The following is a 24,099-nucleotide window of genomic DNA, read 5'->3' on the forward strand; positions in this document are numbered from 1 at the left end:
TTAGTAACTAAATTTCTGAAGCACTATGAAACTTTAATATGGCAACCAAATTGAAGAAGTACTTTTTAGTATTAGAAAATAATAATAACATATATTATATAACATTTTCAATTATCTAATTATTCGTACAATTAGAACTATTATAATTTATTCTTAATTTGTAAATTATTTATGTTGATATTTAATCTAAATAATATAATAAAATGATATTATTATTTTAGTATATTGTAACATTATTATATTATAATGTTAGTAATAATGATGATAATTATATTATATTATGTCTTATTATATCATATATTATATGTTGTTGTATCTTGTTATGAAGTATTGTTTATTTACAAGCTATTTTAAATTAATTTTAAAAAAAAATTCATTACCAGGACTCCAACTGTTTTTTTTTTTAAAAAAAAAACTTTCCATTATATTTCAAATAAAGTTTTTGCCCAAAAGTACAAATTGTAGTTTTTTGAGTTTTTAGAGATGGCAGAAACCTGCTTCAAAATCTCTACGAAAAAATTTCAATCTTACACAAAAGAGCTTCTAACCCTCCAAATATCTCTTTTTCGCTCTCCAAAAGCAATGCCAAAAGGCCTGACCAAGTGGATACACTCCTCCATTTAGAAGGAGAATCTACGTTCGTAACATGAAGTATTTCTCTAATCCTCGTGCCAATTCTGGCTACAAATGCTCTCTGTCGTTTTCCAGAAATATTTTAAAAAAAATCCATGGCTAAAGTAATCAGAAAAACACGAACAAGAAGAAATTGTTTTAGATTATTTATCTACTTAATTAAAGCATTACCACATCATCATTTTCCCACCATTTCCAGTCCAGCAACCGAGAGAACGTTCAAAATTTCAAGCCATCATAATTATTAAATAACAAAATCATGGGCCCTCCATCTTTTTTTCTCCTTTTCTTTTCGTGGGCTCATGGAAAGGAAGGGAACATTACAGGGTAACATCTGCAACAGCAGTGGGGGCATACCTTACAAATTAAACAAGCTTTCCAAACCAAGTTGCCCGCGTTGGGGACATAAAAAGTCCCATTTTCAACTGGGAGCAGAGCTTATCATGTCAGCTCCTACATGACTTCCCGAATTTTCTCAAACATGGTTTCTGCTTCATGAGCTAAGAAGCTGTGTAAGATACAAGCTTGTGCATATTTAACAGGGAATCTTGCAGTTGCATTTAGAACTTCTGAAGGCTGCTTAACGTTTTATTGCTTACATAGGATTTTTCTGCATTAAAAACCATCGACCTAATCAACCTTTCTGTAAAGTTGTTGAGCTCTTATTTATATAGAAACATGATTCAGTATCCACCGAAAAAAAAAAGGAAGACCAGCAAGCTATATTTGACAATTTTGAGAACATCTAAGCAATAACTAATCCAGCTAGCCATGACAGTAGAAGTCAGCATTACATCCAGCACAAATTTAGCCACAGATGAATTGAAAAAAGAAAAAGGTTCTACTAAATTTCACCTGTTGCTCTTTCACTACCGATCACTTTATTTATTTAACAGTGATATATTGATGAGTGCAACTAATTTGTGTACTATGAAGCATTATCCATACACCACAAAAGCATGGTTTTACTTCGGAAGAACAAAATACATTCTCTGACTTAAACCTGGTAAGATCTAAATCTAGCTTACAAAAAGAAAGGCATCCAAATGAAAAAGAACACATTGTGCATCTGGGGCCTGTCTTGGATGCAAGCATTTGTTGAAAGATACACTACGATATCCACATGATTGAGCTGATCAGTTAACCTGTCAAGGCATACGATATGGAAAAAGAACCACTATATCACACGCTCGAAATGAAGATAGATAGTGCAGTTATACACGCAATGAAATGATCATGAATCAAACATCAGAGAACCAATGTCTTTCTTCCACTTTGTCAGTCTGTAATGTGTCATCTTTTAGCTGTTCTGATTATAATTACGCTCCAAGAAAACTATCCATTAATCGACTTTCCAAAGATAAGCTCCTCTTTATATGGCAGAAAAGGGCAACCCCTTCTTTATGCCTCAAGCATAGCATGCTCGTGTGTAATTATATGTTGCAAACTTCCACAGAAGTTAAGATTCAGGTGCACTCAAGAATATGCGCATCTGAGTCTATACATAGTTACTCTTATTAGGTCTAATTATGATGACATGGCCTTTATAAATAACATGCACCATAGGAACTCTGGTGAAAATCAAAAGAGAGGTCATCAATCAATTGTAATAAGATGAAGGGCTTAAGCCCAATCTTTACGGTACTAATCACAAGTATAAGTCACTCGCATAAACTCAGTAATAAATGAAACCAGAGGTCCTAGACATTACCTCAAAAGCAAACAAGTGAGTAATATTATATCTGACAAGTTGCAATAAAGCTAATCTAATTGCAGCTTTACTATTAAAAATGCTGTTCTCTTGATTCAAATGTTGCAAAATAAAAATGAGCAAAATTTAAATATGGTCAATAGTGACTCAACTTTAATTTACAAGGGCACTAGCTAGTCATCTGACTGTTCAAAAGCAAGGAACAAACATTCAATTGCCGAAAAACAGAGTCAGATTTTTTTTCAAGCCAGTGTCTTATGGTTCATGCGCCTCAGTTTACTCTCTCTCTCTCTCTCTCTCTCTCTCTCTCTCTCTCTCTCGACTTCTTCTTAGTTCACTTTTATCTTCTACCATCCACACAGAAAACTCTGGGTGACCAACTGTAAAACTCACATAGATCGCACATATCCAAAACTATTACATGCACAGGTTTATGATGCTCATTCAATACCTATTATAAATTACATATGATGGTACTCAATATATTTTTCCTCAATTAACATAAATCATGTTTAGATACTTCATCCTCTATTAACTTTCTGAATGATCAAAGCAAAAGATTGCCATCTTGGCTTAAAGCTACAATTGCTCTTGATGACCCCTGAATGTTATCATATACCCTCTCACAAAACTATACAATGTGGCTTTCAGTTTAGTTTCAGAATTGTTAAAGCAATTTGTAGATCAGTTTTGTTTTTATACAATGGAACTCTACATCTCAATCAATTATTTGGCTTCTTCCTTATTCTCAAGTTCCTGTTGTAAAGAACAACTTATCTTGGTTCTCTTGGAACATTAATATATCATAGGTAATTCATGAGCCACAAAGTCTAATCCTATAAGCTTATGTTCAAATTATATGATGTCATACATGCACACTGCTAAATTTGATTATTCACTTGCAATATGCTACTCCAGTTAACTCAATAAAAAAAAAACATCCTCATTCCTAATGCACCAAACGTTATTTGAGCCTCCTAATATCACATCAAAGTTGATATTCTGTCCTTCTACAAGTCTGAAAAAATGCACAGGCAGACATCCGTTAAAATTAGGGCAGTGGAACCAACAAATTTTTGGCCATATTTGTGCATCTCTGCCTATCACCGTATAAAATGGGCTATGGGTTGTATAATTGTTGGCATCAATTTGAATGCAGATGTAGGTGCCATTTTTCATGTACATCCGTCTCTGAAATTTTGTCAGCTTTGCTATCAGGGATACAATAAGTATGTACTCCAATAATAGACAAAATAGGCTAAACATTTTCAGGAGTAATGATCAGAGAACATCAATGTGAAATGTCTCACAAATCTAGAGCTTTCAGATATAGAAGATTTTCTGTATCACATAAGTTTATAAACTATGTAGACTGATTCCTCGATCTCAAATAGAAAAGGTTGAAGGATAACTGAATTAGAGGAATTCAAAATTGCACTTCTGAATAAATGATCCGAAACAACAGTATGAAGCTCCTTATAAGAAACCTAATCTTCTCCTTAATCATTTCTTTAAACTTATTTGTAGGAATTGGGTTGCTTAGCCAGTTCATATGGTCCCACAAGGTCACCACTACCTTATTTCTCACTTTCCTAAAGATGAACCTCCTGAGACCACGTCTCGCCTTACAACATGGGGTCTGGCCACTCTACTGTCTTTCTAACAGGGTAACTCTCAGCTTGTCACAAACACAAGCTAGAAGTAACCAAGGAAATAAATTATGAACTAATAAGAACTTCCCCTGATCCCTAATACAGCTAATCCCCATCTGTCCGACATACTCTTTTATGTTGCAATGAGACCTGTAAATTACAAGAAAATCAAGTAAACAACATCAAAATTTTGGATATACTAGTCAACCGTAATACAATATCCTTTGCAATCTTATGACATTCCTCATCCAATTTTGGCTTCTTTAGATGGTTCTCAACCCATATGATATCATCATAGAAAGGGATAATAAAAAGTGGTCCAAAGGATAACATTGCATGAGGCTCCTGCCATTGCAAGATGTGGGGAGGGTCAGATAAAAAAAAAGCAGCCTTATTCCCACGTGCAGAGAGGCTGTCTCCGTGTTTTGAAGTGGAAGATTCAAAGTGGAAGGTTCTAGTTAGTGATAAATTCAAAATGTCATTTGCTGGACTGTAGAATATTTTGATGAAACAGATAATAATTGGACTTCTGTGGAAGCTAGCTGGTGGTTGGCATCCGAAGCATAGAAGTCTATGCATCTCAATGTTTCTGAAGCAATTCAGGGTTCATGATCTAGCTTTGATATGTACAACTGATATCATTAAAGCATCAGAATATATCCAAGTAATGAAGGTCTGGATGTGCTAATGCTGGAAGTTCAAATCCTCATCAACGTCTTGGGCGCATTATGTCTTCATTTAGCGATTGTTACATTAAGTGCTGCATGATTGAGAAGGTTGAGGGGTATGCGTTCCTCACCTTATGTAATTCTTCAGATCTTTTTGCCTAGGGGAATGACCTGTTTTTTAAACAATGTTAGCAACTTTTTGAATTTTTATTTACGTGCTTAAACGATAGAAGATAAGCTTCTTTATATTAGGATGCAGAATAACTATACCTGTCATTTCTTTCTTCTTCATAGAGTTTCATAATGGAATATTTTAAAGTTCTTATTTTTCCAATTTAACCCCTTTCCTAGGAACCTTGTGGTACCCATAAGTTGGCAGATCTATCCTGTTTCTTTCCCAAACAGTGAAGCATTATTACATATATGGTACATAGAGCAGATTAGAGACATCAGTTGGTGTCACTAGAAAGGGTAAAGATAGTGAGGAGATTATGCTGATGAAATTCTATGCTTTATCTTCTGGAGCTGTGAATCACATTCTAGCTGCCACAGATGGACAGCAAATTGAGTCCAAGAGATAGATACCAGTGCTAATCGATATTGTCCACATGAATGAACTCCTTGTATAATGGATTGGGCACTCATTTCAGAAAACCATCCCAATTCTCATCCCCACCGCATATGATTTCAGGAAATCTAATGATTGGTCACGAGTATTTTCCAAGAAAAATTATCTAAACTACTTTGAGCTGAACCCAAAACCTATGCCCAAAATCCCTGTAAATCCAAAATTAACATGAGTAAATGGTGTTTGCTCAGTTTGACTTTGGATACGTTGTAAGGAATGGGGCAACATCCCTACCAAAATAAACTTTGAACAATTTTTTTGAATTAATTTCTGAATTATTTGAAAAAATATTACAAATTTTATAATTTTGAATATTATGCATTCAATGTTAGATAATTATATACTAATTTCTCAGATAGCTAGTGTATTTACATAAAAGACTTTCTTTTTTACTAATCTTTTATCCTTGAATTAATTAAAAATGCATACAGGTTTGAAAATTTAGAATTAAATTACTAAAAAAAAGAAAAATAACTGTTGTTTATATCCAAGAATATAGAGGTGCATCTTGGGTTGGGATCAGCCAACTCATGTACGTATGTATGTATGTATGTAAACTCATTTTGATAGTGGTAAAATGAAAGAGGATGGCCCAAAGCCAACCCATGCAAAACAAAAGAATTGCCGAAAAGTTTATCAATATGATAGTGGTAGCAAACCCTAGTAGTCTAGTACCTTGGGTAGGCATAGGTGTCCCAATATCCAGCCGCAAAGAAAGATGCAAAATAGAAACTCCAATCCAAGGATTCCTGAACCATGCTGAACTGGCCGGTTCAGCACACCTCGGGGCCTACTAAACCAGCCGGGTTGGGGTTATTAATTTTGAGATGGCCCTGGTTCGCATTATTTAAACCTCACTGCCCCCGCCTCTCCACCCCTCCCTCGCCTGCTTGCAATGAGAGATCCCCCCTTCCCATCGCTCGCGAACCCCTAGCAGCCACTGGTGATGGTTCGATAAGTGGTTTCCTCCCTCCCTCCCTCTCTCTCTCTCTCTCTCATGCATGCTCGGTTTAGGGTTAGTGTTTGCCGAGGTGGCCCCATTCCTCGCTCTCCCTCCCCCTCTCCCTCCCTCTCTCTTCCTCTCTCTTTTTCTCCCTCTCCCCCTCTCTCCCGCCATCTTCATTTCGGAACAGGAGTGAAACAAGAGAGAGCTCTTTTTTATTTTCCATTTCAAAGTTTTTTAAATTTTCGAATTTTGAACTGAAGTCAGCAAATCATGTGCCAACTTTAGTTCAAAATTTGAAAACAAAAAAAGATTCAAAACAGACCAGAACGGCACAGTACCAATACTGTACCGTATTGTATCACCAAGCAACGGGTACGGGTCCCGAAATAGGTACATAATACGTTGCTCCTATCCACCATATGTTCCAAATATGGGAAGGAAATTGTAGCATGGAAGTTTGATCAAGAGTTGTGTTGTAGGGAACTTGCCAAGATGGTTATCATAGATGAACTACCCTTTAATTTTGTTGACCAACAAGGTTTTAAAAGCTTTTCAAAACTATGCAACATAGGTTCAACCTTGTGTCGTGAATGACGATTACAAAGGATTGCATATCTATATAGGTAGATAGAGGAAGAAGTTGAATGAATCCTTAAAGACTACTTCAAGAATCGGTCTTACAACTGATATGTGGACTTCCATTCAGCATTTGGGGTATATGTGCTTTACAGCACATAATTGGGTGTTGCAAAAGAAGATGTGGTTCCAACACCACGTACTGGTGACGAAGTAGGCAAGGCAATTGAAACTTGGTTTGTATTTATGAGATTTAGATAAGTTGCGTTGTATTATGGTAGACAATGCTACTAGCAGTGATGTCGCAGCTAGATTTTTGAAAAGAAAATACAACAAGAAAGATGTCTTGCTAATAGATGGTGAATATTTTAACATGTGTTGCAGTGCTCATATTTCAGATCTTATGTGAAATACATTCACAGCTCACCATCACAACATGCAGATTTTCAAGAAGTGTGAAGAGGGGGGAAATTTGAGAAATATTGGGGCAGCATTGACAAGATAAATATTTCGTTGATCATTACTGTTTTACTCGATCCTAGTTACAGATAGGGATATGTAAGATTTCGATATTCTCAATTCTATGACAAAGAAAAGTTGGATAACATTATAAACAGGGTGAAAGGTGTCAGGCCAGCGAACATTTCAGAAGTATAAAGAATTGGATATGGGTCCTATGGTTGTAGAAAATCTTCCTTCTTCTACAATGTGACACAAGTTTATTGCCATGTTCATAGAACAGATGTGAATCAAGTAGTAAAATCAGAACTAGATATTTATTTAGAAGATGCAATTGAAGAGGAAACTTTCAATGTTAGTATTTTGAATTGATGGAAAATTAATAGCTCAAAATATCATGTTCTATCTCTTCTGGCTTATCACATTTTAGCTATTCCAGTCTCAGCTGTTGCTTCAGAATCAACTTTCAGTACTGGGTGCCACATACTTGATATCTTTCATTGTTCATTGACTCCAAAAACAGTTGAGTGCATGATTTGCTGTCAAGATTGGCTCTGGTGTTCGCCAACAGTAAGCAAGATTGAGGAGAAAATTGAAGCACTTGAATTGTTAGAATCAAGTACTCAACATGACTCTATTAGCTTTTACATCTATACATCATTGTCTTTAGTTCTAACATATTTTTTCTTTCTTCTTCCCTCCTCATACCTGATCATATTGATGCTATTCCTGGCCCAGCACCTTGTTCCATTTGAAAAATGTTCAAGGTGATTTCCATTTCATTTCTAGATATATTTCTTTGATTCTTTCTATTATTTTGCTAAGGTAAATTCACTTTTTATTGCTGGTTTTAGGCCATCTTCCCATGGTTGTTTTATGCCCTTGTTGAGGGCTATATCATCATTTTGCTGAAAAGATTTCAAAGTAATTTTCATTTCATTTCTAATGTCTTTCTATGGTTCATTCTATTATTTGTTGAATAGTAAGAACTTCAATCTTTCTTTCTGCCTGCTGGTTACCTTCTTATTGCAATTGTGCTAACCCTGCTAATGCCATTTACTATTTCACTAAAACTGTTCATTTTTTGTATGCAGTGCTAACTTGTTGAGCCATGAATATCTGGTAGAAAGCTCCTGATATGCTGATTGGATCTGAACAGTTGTATAGATTTTGCTATAGGCAAACTATTTTGGACTTCATACTGTGGTAAACTGAGAGATAGACCGTAAAGATCTGGACAGCTGTATAGATTTTGGTGTAGGCATGCTATGTTGGACTCATTGCACTATGTATGCGTACAGCAAAGTGCACTCTTATTCTGTTGTGATTGTAGATTAGTTCTCACTTTTTAGTAGTTCCTTTGTTGTGGATTTAGTTGAGAATTTTGTTAGAATTAACTTACTGTGATATTGATTTTCTACGGTAGCATATGAGAAGTCTAATCAATGAGAATACAGTGAAACAATTGTTGTTAACAGGACAAAAGAAGAATTTATGAACTGTCTCAGTAGCATGCTCAAAGGCTTAGAAGCTACAATATATTCTCATCTGCAGGAATCCAGAAGCACTTTTCTGTTGTTTGTGGAATTCTGTTATAAGTAATACTTAGCAGATTTTCTCATAAATGGTATTATAAGCTTCTCTTTATTTGTGTAAGAGAGGTCAAATTTTATGCTGTCCTTTTCTTGACTTCTTATTTTGGGGAGGGCTTTTGAGTGGGACAGGGTGTGATTTAACTGTAATTGGCATTTTGAATGTAAGGTAGACTGTCCCGTTCCATATAAATTTTTTTTTTTGGTACATCGGCGACTCACACCTAATGGGTGGGAGCATGGTATACTGAACCGGCCCGTGCCGACCAATTCAGCACGTACCATATTGGTCCAGACCCTAACTAGTACGATTCAACCGCGAAAAATGGTACAGGGCCCGTACCGGCCGGAGCCGGGGAAGAAGAAGAGAAGGAGAGAGCGAGCGGGGGAGGGAGGGAGAAGGAGAGGCCTCCGCGCCCCGTAGCCCTCCGCAGGCGATGGAGGCCTCTCCTCCCTTCCTCCCTCCCCTGCTCACTCTCTCTGGGCCTTTGTATTCTCCAGCTCCGGCTGGGTCCGTTTCGGTACGGGCCCAATACCGGTTCTGGTTCCGAACAAGCCGAACTGGTTTGGTAGGCCATCGGTATGCCTACCGGTACCGGTTCAGTATACCTTGGGTGTGAGTATTGCTCAAAAAGTCAGAAAGTAAAATAGACTGCAAGGGAGATGCATGTAATTTTTCAATACAATAGATTCATGGGAAAAGTGCTCTAAACCTTTAACTTTTGTAAAAAATTTATATTCAACCTGATGTAACTAGAATAACCTGGCCTGATCTAACCCGACCTGTCCTTAATGCAAACCAATCCGATTTCAGGTCAATTTGAGTTTGATTTGGGTTGGGTTGAAGAAAAGCCAACCAAAAGTAGGGTTGGATTGAGTTAGGGTTTGACATCAAACCAATCCATCCTACCTGAGTTGCAGCCCTACAAGAACACGACATTACTACTGAATGACATTACAAAATATCTTTCTCTGTTTGCTAATCATATGATTAGTGCTATCTTTAGATTTCTTTAATGTACATCAATCCACTAGTTGTAACTATTGTCATACCCCTATATACTAGATCTATGTTTTTTAGTAACTTAATTGCTTTTCAAATACTAATCTTAACACCTATATGTTATAAATGTGTTTTAATTCCAAGTTATGTGATTTGTTTCGTAAGAATGTTTCTTAGTTCATTCAGCAGACATAGAAACCCATACCTAAAGTAGTTAATATTCCCACCTTATTTCTTGCAAAACCATGGCATTAATATAAGAAAACATGATTTGGAGGCCAAAAAAGCCCCCATACTAAGGGAGCACTAGCTGTAGCAAAGCATACCTTTCGGTTCCTTTCGTTAGCGAGATCCTTGGTACCAAGCATATCATACCAGGCCTCTCACAGTATGCCCTTGTTTCTCAATAATCCAAACCTTGCTTTATATTGTATACTTGTATATATATACATGCAGACATAGATATATAATCTATATGCATATTTAGATATACTCAAATATAGGTTTCTGTGTCTTTGTCTATTTTTGTATCATAGGCATATTGCCCCCAATTTCCGAAAAGACAAGGCTTTCATTATGGTCAGACAGAGTGACGATTACTAAGGTATGTTTGTTTCGCTGGAAAAACCAAAGGGTCAATAGAACCGATTATGACTACTTGAGAAGCGTACATAACAAACTTTTGAGTTCTGTGTCTATGTCTATTTTTTGTATCGTAGGCATCTGTATATGATGGTCTAGGCAGGGTCAATTGCGTATCGAGGTCTATTTATTATCGAGGTGGACACCCAGGCATCCAGGTTAATGACTTCACTTACAATTCCTCCAATAACAAAGAACCACAAGCATCATGCTTTAGAAAGTAAATTAGCATAGACTAATTATTTCTAACAAAATCAAACTATTAAACATCATAATAGTCTATATACAACACAAAACATATAGTCATCTGAACTAGCTACGTAACAACATTGTATGATATGGCAAATTGTAGAAAAATTTTAAATCCGATGTGTGGCTTCAAGAGAGGAAACATCTAACTCAGCAAGATATAACACCGTACAGTGTACAGGGTATATATGTCAGATGCTATCCACATTTGCATGTTCACAAACAATATGCTGATAATAGTTAATTAAAACAAGGTAACAGAATCTCCATAGTTTGCTTGTGTTACGCATCTTTAGATGACCAGATCAACCTACTTATTTTTAAAGCATAAAAACCAGAAAACTTTGCCATGTTTGCTGTGTTTGATGATATCTGATCTAAATCATGGGATCTCTAAAAACATTGTCAGATACCAAATATTAGTAAGGATATCGCATAAATTCACTGTCTTTGTTCTTCCTTTTAGACAGATGTGAAGGCGACAAGAAATAATAATTATTGAAGTAGTTGGAGGACTGCTCTTAGATATTCTGAACAGCCAATTGGTGGAAGCAGTGCAGTACCTTAGTTTGTTAAGCTAAACTTTATACTCATGGATGTGAATCCATTTTGTAGATGACCACTTATTCCCTTTAAGTACAGGGCACCCACCTGCAAGAAAAACATACAACAATATACTATAATATTTTCTGGCAACTTAAACATATGGTTGTTGAAGAAGGATTTCAAAAGTCAAGGAGATCAATATCATGTGATAAAATAGTTATAACAATAAACCCACACAGTTTAAGTCAAATTTCTTGAAAGACCAACAGTGTGAAGTTCTAAAAGGGAGGGTCTTCTATCTAGTCAACCAACACACACTCACCATGCAAGCTTGATGGATCAAGAGTGGCATCAGGCCTCATGCTCCAGAAGAGTAATGCATCTCCCATTTTAGGTTTAACAGAAAGGCCTTTCTTCCCACACTCTGATAGCTCATTATACCATGGTAAAGAACTGCTGTTTACTCTGGCAGCAGGGAACACTGTCTCACCACCTTCCTCAACGTCCGAACTGAACAACAGCAGAAATCAAGAGCAAAGAAACAATTGTCAAAAGTTGTTTCAATCCAAAGCAATGACAAGCTGATCACTGTGTCAACAAACTCGTCAGGTATATAAAGTAGGATACATACAGGTACATGAGAAGCGTAGCTATTCGCTGACCCCCATTCTTAATATTGAATTCATCAAGAAAGTAATCAAAGTGAGGTTCATATTTTTGTCCAACTTCATAATGGAGAATCTGAAGACCCTCACCATGCTCTGTACAAAACAAAGTCAGCTTTTGGATATGAACATGGTAAATATAGAAAAAAAATGTTTTTGAATAACACAGCTAACAGGAAAATTTAGGAGCAGAGGTAGCAGAAGCAAAAAAATTAGCAAGAGAAATCAAGATAGTACAACTAAATATAGTCTTGCTTGACAATTGTACTCATTCATGCCATGTACCGGTAACCCGAGATTGCAGGACACAATATCCATACTGAAATTATAATAATAGTGGTCATGTATCCTCATTGATATAAATTAAGCACTTCTTGATGGGGAATCACCAAAAAAAAAAAAAAAAAAAAAAATCTAATTGCCATGCTCAAATAACAGTACTGTTATAGATGGAGAACACCCATGCACTATTGAAGTTGCCTCAAGTTGTATGCTTTCATGTGATCAGTATATTAATTCAGCATCCAACTCTTTAGAGTAATTAATTGAGCTATGAAAGTCTTCAAACCTCTGGTTCTTCTGATTTGATGCATGTCTCTTAAGTCAATGGCATGAATTTCATTTTGGTTAGAAATATACCTTTTAACAAAAAATAAGATTCTCGCTCAAGTTTCGTGGACTTTATTCAAAAAGAAATAAGTGGTTATCTCTGGTCATATTAGATTGATGTGGAAATCTAGCAAAACCAACAAGTACTCTTTTTATCCATATATCCAGGTACTCCCAGCCCATTTTGAAACAGTTATGCAGAATCCTGACCAGTGAGGGCTATATCAAGCAATTGCATGCCAAAATGAGGTGGTCAGATTTTTTAAAGGATACAATGACTGGCCTTCCTGATATGGAAACCTGGACATACTTCATTTAATAGTTTAGGGAGAGGATATAGAAATTAGAGGTAGGATTTAAAATTGGGAAGGAATAAAATAGGGCCAATGGGCATTCTAGAGTTCTTTGATCAGCTTTCTTGGTTTTATAGTTTTATGTATAAAATTCTGTGACCAAATGAAGATTTTTGGGAATAAGTAAGTAGGTAAGAATAGACAGAAACATCAGAGGAAAAGGTGAAGGAGGATCTGAGAGCAGAAATAGCCAAACCTTTAATATTTTTAATTTTCTGAAACCAAAACAGATTCAATGATTCTTCAAATTTCATCACTCTACATAGACCCAATTTTAAGGAGGCAAAAACAATTAGAAAATGATATTTCCTCATTCAAAAAGGACTCTCATAATGCCTATTATTATCCTAGGGCGGTCTAACACAATTTGCCATCTCGGTACCGAATGCCGTACTGGTACCATGATGATATAGAGTCGGTACGTCCGGTGAGGAGGTCAATTCAGCGTATCAAGACCCAATACACCCTCCCGTACCAAGTCTCGATTCGATATTGATAAGGTACTATATGCCCGGTATGGGGCGATACACACCGGTACGGCAAATCTTGGTCTAATGTGAGTGATTAAAGAAAGAACTTATAAATTATAATCAACCCAAAACTCTCCTACATGCAAAACTTTCCAATGAAAATATAAAATAGAAGGAATTAGTAAATATTAGCTAAATCTGGTAAAATATTTTATAAAACTTCCATACTCCACCGAACACCACTAAAATATCCCCTAAAAACTTGTGGTGCTGGAATTCTCCCCATCAGTAAGAAATATGAGCCATCAGATGAAGATCAGTACTTCAATGCATGCTAAACTTGTGCTGAAGCTTAGTTGTAGACCCAATAGCCCTTTTTGTTGATAAATCTCTCAATCAAGCACATTTGTCGTTCAAACCAGTAAACTGAAACTTTCTTAAGTCCCTCACACTCCTTGATCTGATTATGTTCATCTTTGAAGCACTTGCACTTGCACCTAACCTTAAATACCGGAAGCTGGTTGGTTGTGGGTTTTGAGAAGCAGGCCTTTTAAGAAATTTAATTATAAAATGCTTAGGAAACGGATGCAGAGATGAGTTCCCGAGGAGATTCAGAAACATGGGTGCCATCCCCTTAGTAGGAATGAGGGACTAAGGGTATGACAGTTTCTATATGGAATTTTGGTTGTAAATTATTCTTGATTTTGATATAACTACACTCACAACATTTTAAGGTCATAACTTGATACTCAAGAGTCTACTCAGAGTGTTAATCAAGGTACGCAGAACCGACTGAACCGATGTACCGGTGGAGACCGGTACCGGTTCGGTACCCGTTGGAACCAGTACCGAACCGGTTTAGAAAAAAAAAAGAGCAGACGCACGCGCGGACACGCACGTGTCCGCGTTATGCTACAGAGTGGCATTTAGTGGCATTAAAAGCCCACGTGGGGCAGCACGTGGGATCGCAACCGCGCGCGGGGACGCGCGGTTCGCACCGCATGGAATGCGAGCGGGTGCGAGTCAGGGACGCGTTTCCCCACTCGCGCCCGTGCCCCCACGGGCGGACGCGCTGCCCTGCGAGCGGGCGCTATTACCCAAGCCTCTCTTCTTTTTTTTTCTTTTCTTTTTTTTTCCGTTCCCCTCTTTTTCTTTCCGAGCCTCTCTTTTATTCCCCTCTCTCCTCCTCTCTTCTCCTCTTTTTCTCCCTTCTCCTGCGAGCAAGGGAGGTCTTCTTCCCCGCGAGGTGCTCGGGAGGAAGAAAGAGGCCCGGTAGCGCAAGAGAGGTCTTCTTCCCCTCTTTCCTGCCCACTTCTCCTCTCTTCCCCCCTTCTTCCCCGCAAGTACCAGTGTGAACCAGTGCGGTTCGCATCGGTACCGAGCTTGTACCCGTGCGAACTGCACCGATTCGCACCGGTACGGGCAAGAAACCGTTCGGTTCCGACCCCTTTGGCTATACCGTACCAATGGAGGCCGGTACCGGTACGGTACAGGCTGAGTCGGTCGGTTCCGACCAGTTCAGTAGACCTTGGTGTGAATGAATTTAGAGGGCCTTCGTGAAACGCATCTTCTAGATGTTAGGTGCAATAAAATGTAGTCATTTTGATCAAATTATCATGGCCTGAGAATGTGATGACTAGATTAGGAATATAAAAGGTAGAATTAGTTTATTTGAAAGTCTAGGTTTCCTAAACCTAAATAATGTAAGGCCATCCACAAGAATGTGGAAAACAAATTAAGGAAGCTTTTAATTGCCATTGCTTTTATTCTATCTTCTTCTTCCTTAACCCTTGCTTTTACTTTAGGGAGGATATGCTTCCGAAGTATTAATGTTCCATATGTAAAATTTTATGCAAAGGAGAATTAGTTTCTGATGTTCAACCATTGTAGAAGCAATTCCCACACTGATTTCTATTTATAGTAGCATCCTCATGATTATTGATGTTGCTATGAAGCATGGACACGGATACGAGATATGGATACAATAGAATACTAGCAAATCTTGAAAAAGTAGGACCACGATATACACAATAAATGAAAAGTTGTTTCTTTAAAAAATAGTGTTCATGATAATAGACACATTTTAAGATTGGGTGGAGGTGTTAGGTTTCATGCAAGAGCAAGAATGACATAATATGAGTGAGGCCGGACAATTCCTAGGTGGGTCCCCAAGGCATGGGGCACCTAAATGCGAATAGGTTCTTAAGATCAGGTTCCATTTTAGGTAGTTTGTGTTCAGAAAACAAGACCAAAGTGTAAATGCTATAAACCATAAGCTAGTAAAGGATGACTCGGACCAGCCCTAGTCACTAGAAGATTCCTGTGGATGCCAGAAACAATAATATAAATCATTTTTAGCAATCTAAAGCAGGCCCATGTTAATTTACAGAATTCAAGATGCAGAGTTCAATGACATTGAAAACTCTAGAGACTATTTCATGTTAACAGTCATAGTCACAACTCACAACTATATGCATTACCAAAAGAATCCAAATCACACTGCAACCAGACAGTAGGTTGCATAGCATAGACTCAAGAAAACATGCATAAGAATTTCAAATTATTCAACATATATCAATGTGACATTGTGTTCCCTCCTACAAATATGAATATTAGTCTACGTTAGACAATGAATATTATCTCTTGTACAATTATAGTCATGTCACTAGATAATTTTTTAACAGTCAACCATCACGCATTTTGAAAATCAAGTCTATCAAGATATCCATAATTTTGTTAACAAAAATTCCAGATTAAGAGGGTATCTTGCACCATCTTATATGGCCAAACATGAACACTCTACAGCTACTTCATGATTAATTCCATATGTAATCTATTTAGATTATTGAATGAATCAGGGAATGAACTGTGCATGATCGCCGACACAAGTTTTGAAGTTGAGCAAAAGGTTCTTCCTCCAAACACTAAATCAATCTTTTGGCTTCTCATGGCTCATAGTACTGATATTCAAAATATGCAAAGGATATCCATCCAGTATTTCATGTGACGAAAATAGCATATCTAGTTTAATCACTGTATTAAGACAAGGGACTTATTTTCAACAATTTTCCTTCTAGTGCTGAAGTTTCAATTTTCTTATAGAAAACCAAAAAGCATCATGTATTTCTACATAATCCATTACCAGATGTACCTAACAAGAAGTGTGGAATCGATAAATATTGTCACCTTATTTTCAAACTTTAAAAATCAATTCACAAGCTGCAGTTTCCATATCCTCTTGTGTTTTCTTTTATTTTCAGTATTTCACACATACTTTTATCCTTGACTTAATTCCCAAAACATTGGAATTAATTATTTTCATGATATGCATGTTAAACTAAAAATGCTCTTATCCAATTAATTCTTTCTTCATATTGGCTTTTGTATTTTGAAATTTACGGAATGTGTTTTAAATAGGACAGTAATCAGTCCAAAAGGAAATAAATGTCAACATTTAACAGATATTTCTTGATAACTGCGTGTTGTTACCTACATCTATATGCATCTTTTAGTATCGTTGATATGTGGTATTACACAGAATGGTTGCATTAAGTCAACAGGAAGATCATTTTGATGTAATAAGCCAAGGAAGGAACATGCTGCCTGATTAGAAGTACTTAATATCATATTTTGCATGAGGGGTTTCAGCAAATATGTTTACTAGTAGATGACACAGAATTCCTGATTGTGTTTGTGCATGCTTCTTTGCTTTGTCAATCACAAGGTGATTAAAGAACACGGAATCAAGTAAAAAGATAAACACTGACTATGTACTAGCCACTAAATGCAGATTAGTTAGAAAGAAAAAAATCCAAGTCACATACCTACAGGTATGAAGGTAAAATCTGCTATCCTTTTCTCAATGGTTCGGATGATTTTGTCTTGTCCTCTTCCAAGAAACATGCCAGAGCTTGTCCGAACCCTTCGAAAAATATATTATAATTAAAAATCTTTTTTATACGATAGCATTTCCCCAAAAGTAGGAGGGATTAGTGATAAGCAAACCTGCTATCTTTACTCCGACCAGTAGCACTATCAACAACTGTGGACTTCTCCATGTGAGGCTTTGCTAGTTCAATTAGGTATTCGCATTCCTCTTTGGACTGATCAAAGCATATCCAGTATCAGTATTTGTGTGCACAGCAATCATAAATCATAGTAAACTTAAAAGAATATCTCTGATTAGGAAAAAAGTCACAAGTCAACCATGTCAGAATAACATTTTATTCGACTTAACAAATCTAATCAAGATCAAAAAAACAGAATTTGATGTTAAACAAATATATAAAACAGCAATTGTGCAAGAAAAAAGTCAAAACCGAAAGAAGAAACAGAATTTAACTGATAAGATTGACCATTGTGCGTGTGTATTCTAATAATAGTCTACAATCAGCATATATGTTATTATTCCTGTTAGCTGTTGCATGTATTTCCTGTTTACATTGATTTTATTAGGACACAGCCTCAAGTTTATGAGCACATCTGCCTGATCATGATCACATTCTTCTTTATTTGTGTGGTATGATTTAAATTTTACCTAGGGGAGCAAAAATGGATTATCATGAGTCAAATTTAGCCAACATGTTTGATGATCAAAAGAAAGTTAAAATGCAAGGAAAAGAAAGTAAAGAGCAATCTACTGCTATGCTAGGCTAGTCAATAGTTAAATCACTGAGGAGTTATGGAATGAGAACTTGCTGGGGCACAAGGCATTGTGTACCAAGGAAGACACAAGAATCTCTAAGGTTCACAAAAGGGTTGAAATATTTCCAGAAGGTACTAGATTCTATTAGATGTTGGATAGATTCTGGATAGCTATCTGAATGATTCTTATTTTGCACTGAGGAGTTGAACACAGATGGTAGGAAATGCATAGGATAGTCTAGGTGGTTCTTGATCATTGGATGTTTGCCACTTGGCTTTATCCTAGCCCTGCTCACTGAACTCCAGAAAAAGGAATTTCGCCTTTCTTAACCAAGTAAGATAGGAATAAAGCTGTAAGATAAAAAGCTTGTCAGAGTTTTTTTTTTAAAAAAAAAAATCCATCCCACTTGCTTGTCGTCTAAATGCTACTAGGGGTATCAATTCAAGTTCCAAAAGGGTAAGCTAAAGTGTCTGGCATAAGGTAGCATCCTAAAACAGCGGCAAAATCATAGAGCAACGTTGGCTAGTGTCTAAATTTGACTGCCAAATGTGTCTGAAATTGATAACCAAAAAAAAAAGGGGCCTGAAATTGGGAAGATAAACGAGCCTTATAGCATAAAAGGTAGGTATCCAAAAAACATATGGAATGAAGCTCAGTGGATTAAGACCTATGAAAAAAAAAGGCATGATTCCAATTTCTCAAGGATGAAAATTGTCTTAAAGATGGACCTTGCATGAGGAAACTTGAGGTGATTGGAAGAAAAGGTGATAAACTGATAATCACACCCTGATATGAGGGTCTAACAGAGTGAAGGTAACTTGCAAGCAAAATGCAGGCAGTCAGACATCCACATTATTGTGTATGTCTTCAAAATCAAAACTGGAGTCTTCGATAGAGATACAGGGCCATCTCATGGACAAGGCTTACTCACACTTGGCAACCTTCATAATAAAATTCATGATTTTATATTGTGTTATGCCACAAGCATTATAATCATTAAAGAACAGCCTAAGAGTGGGATCAAAGAGATGAAGCCAGGGGACTCAAATCTTCACAAAGGAAAAACATAACAAAATTTCTGTACAACTTTGAAGATGAGGAGGTGCGAGAAGGACATATAAATAATAGAATATGTGATGTAATGTTGGAAGCAAAAGCTTGACAACATGGGGAGAAGCTTATGCATCATTAAGATTTGGAGGGACTGAGCGAGTTAAAAAGTGATTCTTGCCTGTGATTTTGAAATACGTAGCTTAGAAAAAGCTCAAAGATTGAGAACATGATTTAAAGCAAAATGTTCACATTGGTACTTCAAAAGCAACCAAAATTGATGTAGCATTAATCTCAAAAGCTCTCTCTCCCTCTCTCTCAAACACATACACATGCACCAACTAACTATAGAAGACTTCCAGCATAACTAAATAAATAGATTTTTTTTTATCTTGATAGCACCAGAAAAGTTTATAAATCTTGGGGTAACTTAAAAAGGTACATAAAATATCAAGCAATGACGAGGAGCCCACCAATATAGGTTAAAGTGATAACAATGATAAGATGCATAACAAAGGTCATAACAAATAATGGTTCACCTATGTTGACCATTATTGCCCTAGCATTATGCCCACAAGAAAGCTACGAAAGCCTTCCAGAAGATACAAGAGGGAACACAACAGAAATGTGAGCTGTGAAGCCAAGAATCACGAAGGCCAAGAAGATTATCTTAAAATTGCTTTCATGCAGACAAGATAAAGATTGCTAGCTCAGATGCACAACCATTTAAGGGCATTACCAAGGAAGCTCAAATGCATTGATGCATTAACCAAAATTTCTTTAACAGAGAAAGAGATGTTCTCAGAACGGATTTAAGAACAAAGAAAGAATCTGCAGACAATAAGGATAACTGTTATCGTTGTATCAGAATTTATTTCAGTAAAATAAAGGTTCTAAATGTGGGCATTCTATACCAGCAAACGAGAACCTCTAATGCAGTTGAACCTAGGGATTTATAGATTCCAAAATACAACAAACATCAAAATCATGTTTCTTTAACAAAAACATTAGAAATTAAGCAAGAATTAAGCAGCAGACGAGCAATTAGTCTTCTCTCCTACATCAAGCAAACCGCATTGCTTCTTAGATCCAAACATAACGCATAAAAATCAAATCTTTCAACAATTACCAACATAAATTCCGTTCAATTTTAACAAAGGTTTATAAAACAAAAACATGCAGGATACGAACCAAGAAATTATGGTAGATGAAAGCCCTGGGCTCCCAGGAGAGCACCTCCGTCCACTGCTCCCCTCTCTGCCCCATTCCATTTCTGCTGGAGAAAAAAACCAAGTACAAACAAGAAATCAACAAAGAACTCCCCAGATCCATTGAAACAGACCACCAGATCCGATCGATCCCACTTCCAACTAAACAAAGAAGCGGAAGAAACCAAGAGAAGGAGTAGAGTCCGGAATCCTACGTACGTTTCGCGGACGGATATATGGGAGACGCGGTCGGCCTTGGATTTTGGGGCGTCGTTGGAGTTGACGGGGAGGGAGAAGATTCCGAGGGCGAGAAGCATCAAAAGGACCACCGACAGCATCAGGAGCGCCGCCAGGATCAGCGTGTACGGTGAGGATCTCCGGCCAGAGAGCACCCGATTGTGCCGCGCGCCCCTCGTCATGGCCGCCGCCGCCGCCCCCGAGATCGCCGGCGAGTTCTTGACGTCGAGAGAAGGAGATCGGAGGAGAGAAGGAAGGTCTCCTTCCTTGGATTTTACTTCCCTTATTTATTTATATTTACGTTTCTTTTTGCGTAATTGTTTGCCGTATTCTTTGGCGTGTGCGAGATTCCGAATGTTGGTTTCATAACATATGACGGCGAAGAAAGCTCGGCTGGTCGTTTCAACGATTCGCGCCGAGCATGCTTTGAGAGCGAATGCGGCTCCCGACCGCCCACAGTTTTCTTTTTCTTTTTTTCTTTTTTTTTTGTGGCAAGTATGCCGCATTGAAGGCACGTATAGGTGGTTGATCCATCTTGAAGCTCGCACAAAGAACTAACCTCATGCCCTTGAATCTACAACCAAAGCCAGCCACATGACAAGCCTAGAAAGAAATCACACCGGTAAAATAGGCAGGACATGATCCACGTACAAAACACCCACATCTGATTTTCGAAACGTACACTGAGGCTTGCCAATTCTAGTCGACCTACATGTCCAAATTTATGGACGACAGCCCAGCCGATCCACGTGTTCGAATTCGAACAATCTACTCTGGTGAGATCTTTTTTTCCCTAAGTATCACTATGACTTAGGCATACACACTCCGACAAGATAACTTCTTCGTTTTTGTTGTTTTAGAACGAAGCTCGGTCGCGGACTAGAACCCTAAACACAACCTTCTACTCTAAATCTCAGCCTCGTACGACCCGAGCAGCTCACCGTCGAGCCTTTCAGCATCTTCCCCGCTCCACACCTTGGTCGGACCGGTCCACAGCAATAACAGTGGTGAACATGGAAAGGTTGATGTCTCCTGCATTTTATTTTGTAATAATTGGAAGGCGAAGATCATTATAATAATAAAAATGTAATCAACTCAGTTTTTTTTTTTTTTTTGTGAAATGAGAGGCTGATATAGCCGATTTATTTATTTAAATGGGATATTTACATGGCGTAGAAATACATGAGATTCCTATGTCCTCCCAACACCGAGGCGGTGCTGGCCACAGCAGTTCCTTTAAAGCAGCTGAGCTTCTAAGCGCTCAGCTTCTTGCAGTTCCGTTTGGATTATCAATCGTTGGCCAATTTTGGTGAAACTTTGATACCCGTTGAATTTGCTTCAAAGTTAAATATTCTGCGGATCCAATGCTTGCTTGAGAACTATTACTGAAGTTGGATTTGCTTAAAAGCTAGATATCCTGCCATTCCTCTCCTTCCACAAACATCAAATGATCGAGGCTGTCAAAGCGTCCCAGACTCGGTTTTGGAACTCTGTTCACTAGCCATATGTGGAAGCCAGTAATTTGTAGCCCTGGTTATCACCATCTAATATGTTCGGATGGAATTGAAGACTCATTTTCTTCAGAAAAATATATGATCTACACAATGAAGTCATGCACACCTAAGAAGATCTAGTTGCCAACAAAAATTATAACTATAGTTAGCTAATAATCATGCTTCCTTTTTTATTAGTGCCTACTATGAAGGGCCAGTGATGGGAGCTGGTTCCTGTGGATGGAGTTTGGATTAATCATGCAATTAAATAATAAGAACAAACCTCCATACCTTTACTTTCTAGAACATTTCTTTAGCAAAATCATTTTAAATATTTAATATGCTATGTATTAGTTAGAACACTTGTACAAAGTGACTGGATCTAGAAAGTGGAGAAAGTACAAAAAAGAGAGGAGAAAATCTCAATACAAAAGCCCTCAAACATCTCAATTACTCAAAAAATCCCAAAATGCGAAGGACGAAATTCCAAACACCTTAGGATAGGTGAATTGTATCCGAGAGCACGATACCTTCAAAAATTCGGATTAGGGGCTTGGTCCTTGAACCCTGGATAGGCCAATGGAAGCAAGATATCAAGCATAGCTCATGTGCCCCTACCATGGTCTTCAACCACTAGGTCAAGGTCCCAAATGAAGAAGCTCTTTTAGCAATCTATCCTCCAAATATAAAACACCATATTGATAATCAACCATAATTAAATTAGCACACTTTGTATATCATGATACTTAGATTTTTTTAGATGTATAGATTTCATTATAACACAAATACACACACACATAGAGAGAGAGAGAGCCGGACTTGGCTGCACTCGAGTAGAACCCCACTTTGATCTAATCAGTCTACATTAGATATGGAAAGTCCTACATTGATGATCTGAGCCATTAAATATGATCTACTATCTCCAAATTACTTATAAACTAAAAATCATGTAATTTAAAGACCTCTAACCTATGCATCAAGTGGTAATATATATATATATATATATAAAATTTAATGTTATTTAGACTGTCTAATTTTTTGACTACATGATGTATATACTAGAAATCTCTAAATTATATAATTTTTGGTATGCAGGCAACTTAAATGTAATAAATTATATTTTAGGGCTCGGTCATCGATGGAGTCTACTCAAGTATAGCCAAATTTAGCTCTATATATATAGATGATTTTTTTTTTCTTTTACCATCCTCAAAATCCTTCAATACAGCTGACGGAGAAGAAAAAGAAATTTCTTTAGGAGTCTGCATACCCATATGTAAGTTCAAATCTAGCATGTTAGTAAATGGACCTTTACATATTTTTGACCTACTTTACATTCCTTTGAATCTATGATCAGTCCAAACTCATAACGCTTGACATGCATCCTATTTTTTGGTAGTTGGCAATTGTTGAATGCCACATATGATAACATAAATTAATACTGAATATATAGTTATAAGAATATGGCTAAAGCAATTGTGGATGAGCATTTCCATGAGAGAACTTTTCTCCGCTTCTCCTTTTTCTTATTATGAATACGAAGTCCCCTTTTAGATTATAGATGCTAAAAAAATTACATGATTGTTATTACGATTTAAAAGTTCTTTCATATCAATCATCAGTCTAAAATGACCATATAACATGCGATTTGCTATTCTGTTGACTGCTATGAATATCACTAATATGATCTACATGCCTTTGATCTTCATATGTTTGGCCATTGATCACCTTTTGTAGTTTGTTAAGTACCTTATGGTAAGTCATTATTTTTCAAAACCGTGTACACTGCATTACATGGGCTTTTCTGCTTGTATCTTCACAGAATGATGGTCAACCATAGAACTTATACAGCAAAAGAAATCAAGATAGGGCTTTTCTGCTCGTATCTTCACAGAATGATGGTTAACCATAGAACTTATACAGCAAAAGAATTCAAAAAACGTAGAAGGGAACAAAGACAGCCTTCCCTTTCCCACCATATAGTCAATAAGTTGCTCATTTTTCTACGAAAACAACATATTCATTTAACACAAGACCTGAAGAAAAATTTAAGACAATGCATAG

The 24,099-nt window shown here is 37.0% G+C and overlaps 1 protein-coding gene across 4 annotated transcripts; it reads right to left on the reverse strand.

The window, feature by feature from the left end:
* Positions 1 to 1,455: 1,455 nt before the first annotated feature.
* On the reverse strand, positions 1,456 to 21,049 carry LOC103721115 (putative prolyl 4-hydroxylase 3). Of its 4 annotated transcripts, none has more exons than XM_008811176.6 (8): positions 20,525 to 21,049; positions 20,289 to 20,370; positions 17,408 to 17,505; positions 17,227 to 17,324; positions 11,937 to 12,066; positions 11,628 to 11,815; positions 11,323 to 11,410; positions 1,456 to 1,778 (listed from the first exon to the last, which is right to left on the reverse strand). In XM_008811176.6, the coding sequence occupies exons 1-7, from the start codon at positions 20,722 to 20,724 to the stop codon at positions 11,337 to 11,339; spliced, it is 870 nt and encodes a 289-aa protein (XP_008809398.1). In that variant the 5' UTR covers positions 20,725 to 21,049; the 3' UTR covers positions 1,456 to 1,778; positions 11,323 to 11,336. The 4 variants fall into 4 exon arrangements, with proteins under 4 accessions (XP_008809398.1, XP_008809395.1, XP_088573826.1 ...); XM_008811173.6 differs by having other exon boundaries at positions 20,289 to 20,373; XM_088717700.2 differs by having other exon boundaries at positions 1,514 to 1,743; positions 20,289 to 20,373.
* Between the last annotated feature and the right edge of the window lie 3,050 nt (positions 21,050 to 24,099).

Source organism: Phoenix dactylifera, chromosome 3 (genome assembly GCF_051530095.1).
Source record: "Phoenix dactylifera cultivar Ajwa chromosome 3, Ajwa_hap1_PhDact_Kaust_v1.1, whole genome shotgun sequence".
In the NCBI taxonomy this organism is placed as follows: Eukaryota; Viridiplantae; Streptophyta; class Magnoliopsida; order Arecales; family Arecaceae; genus Phoenix; species Phoenix dactylifera.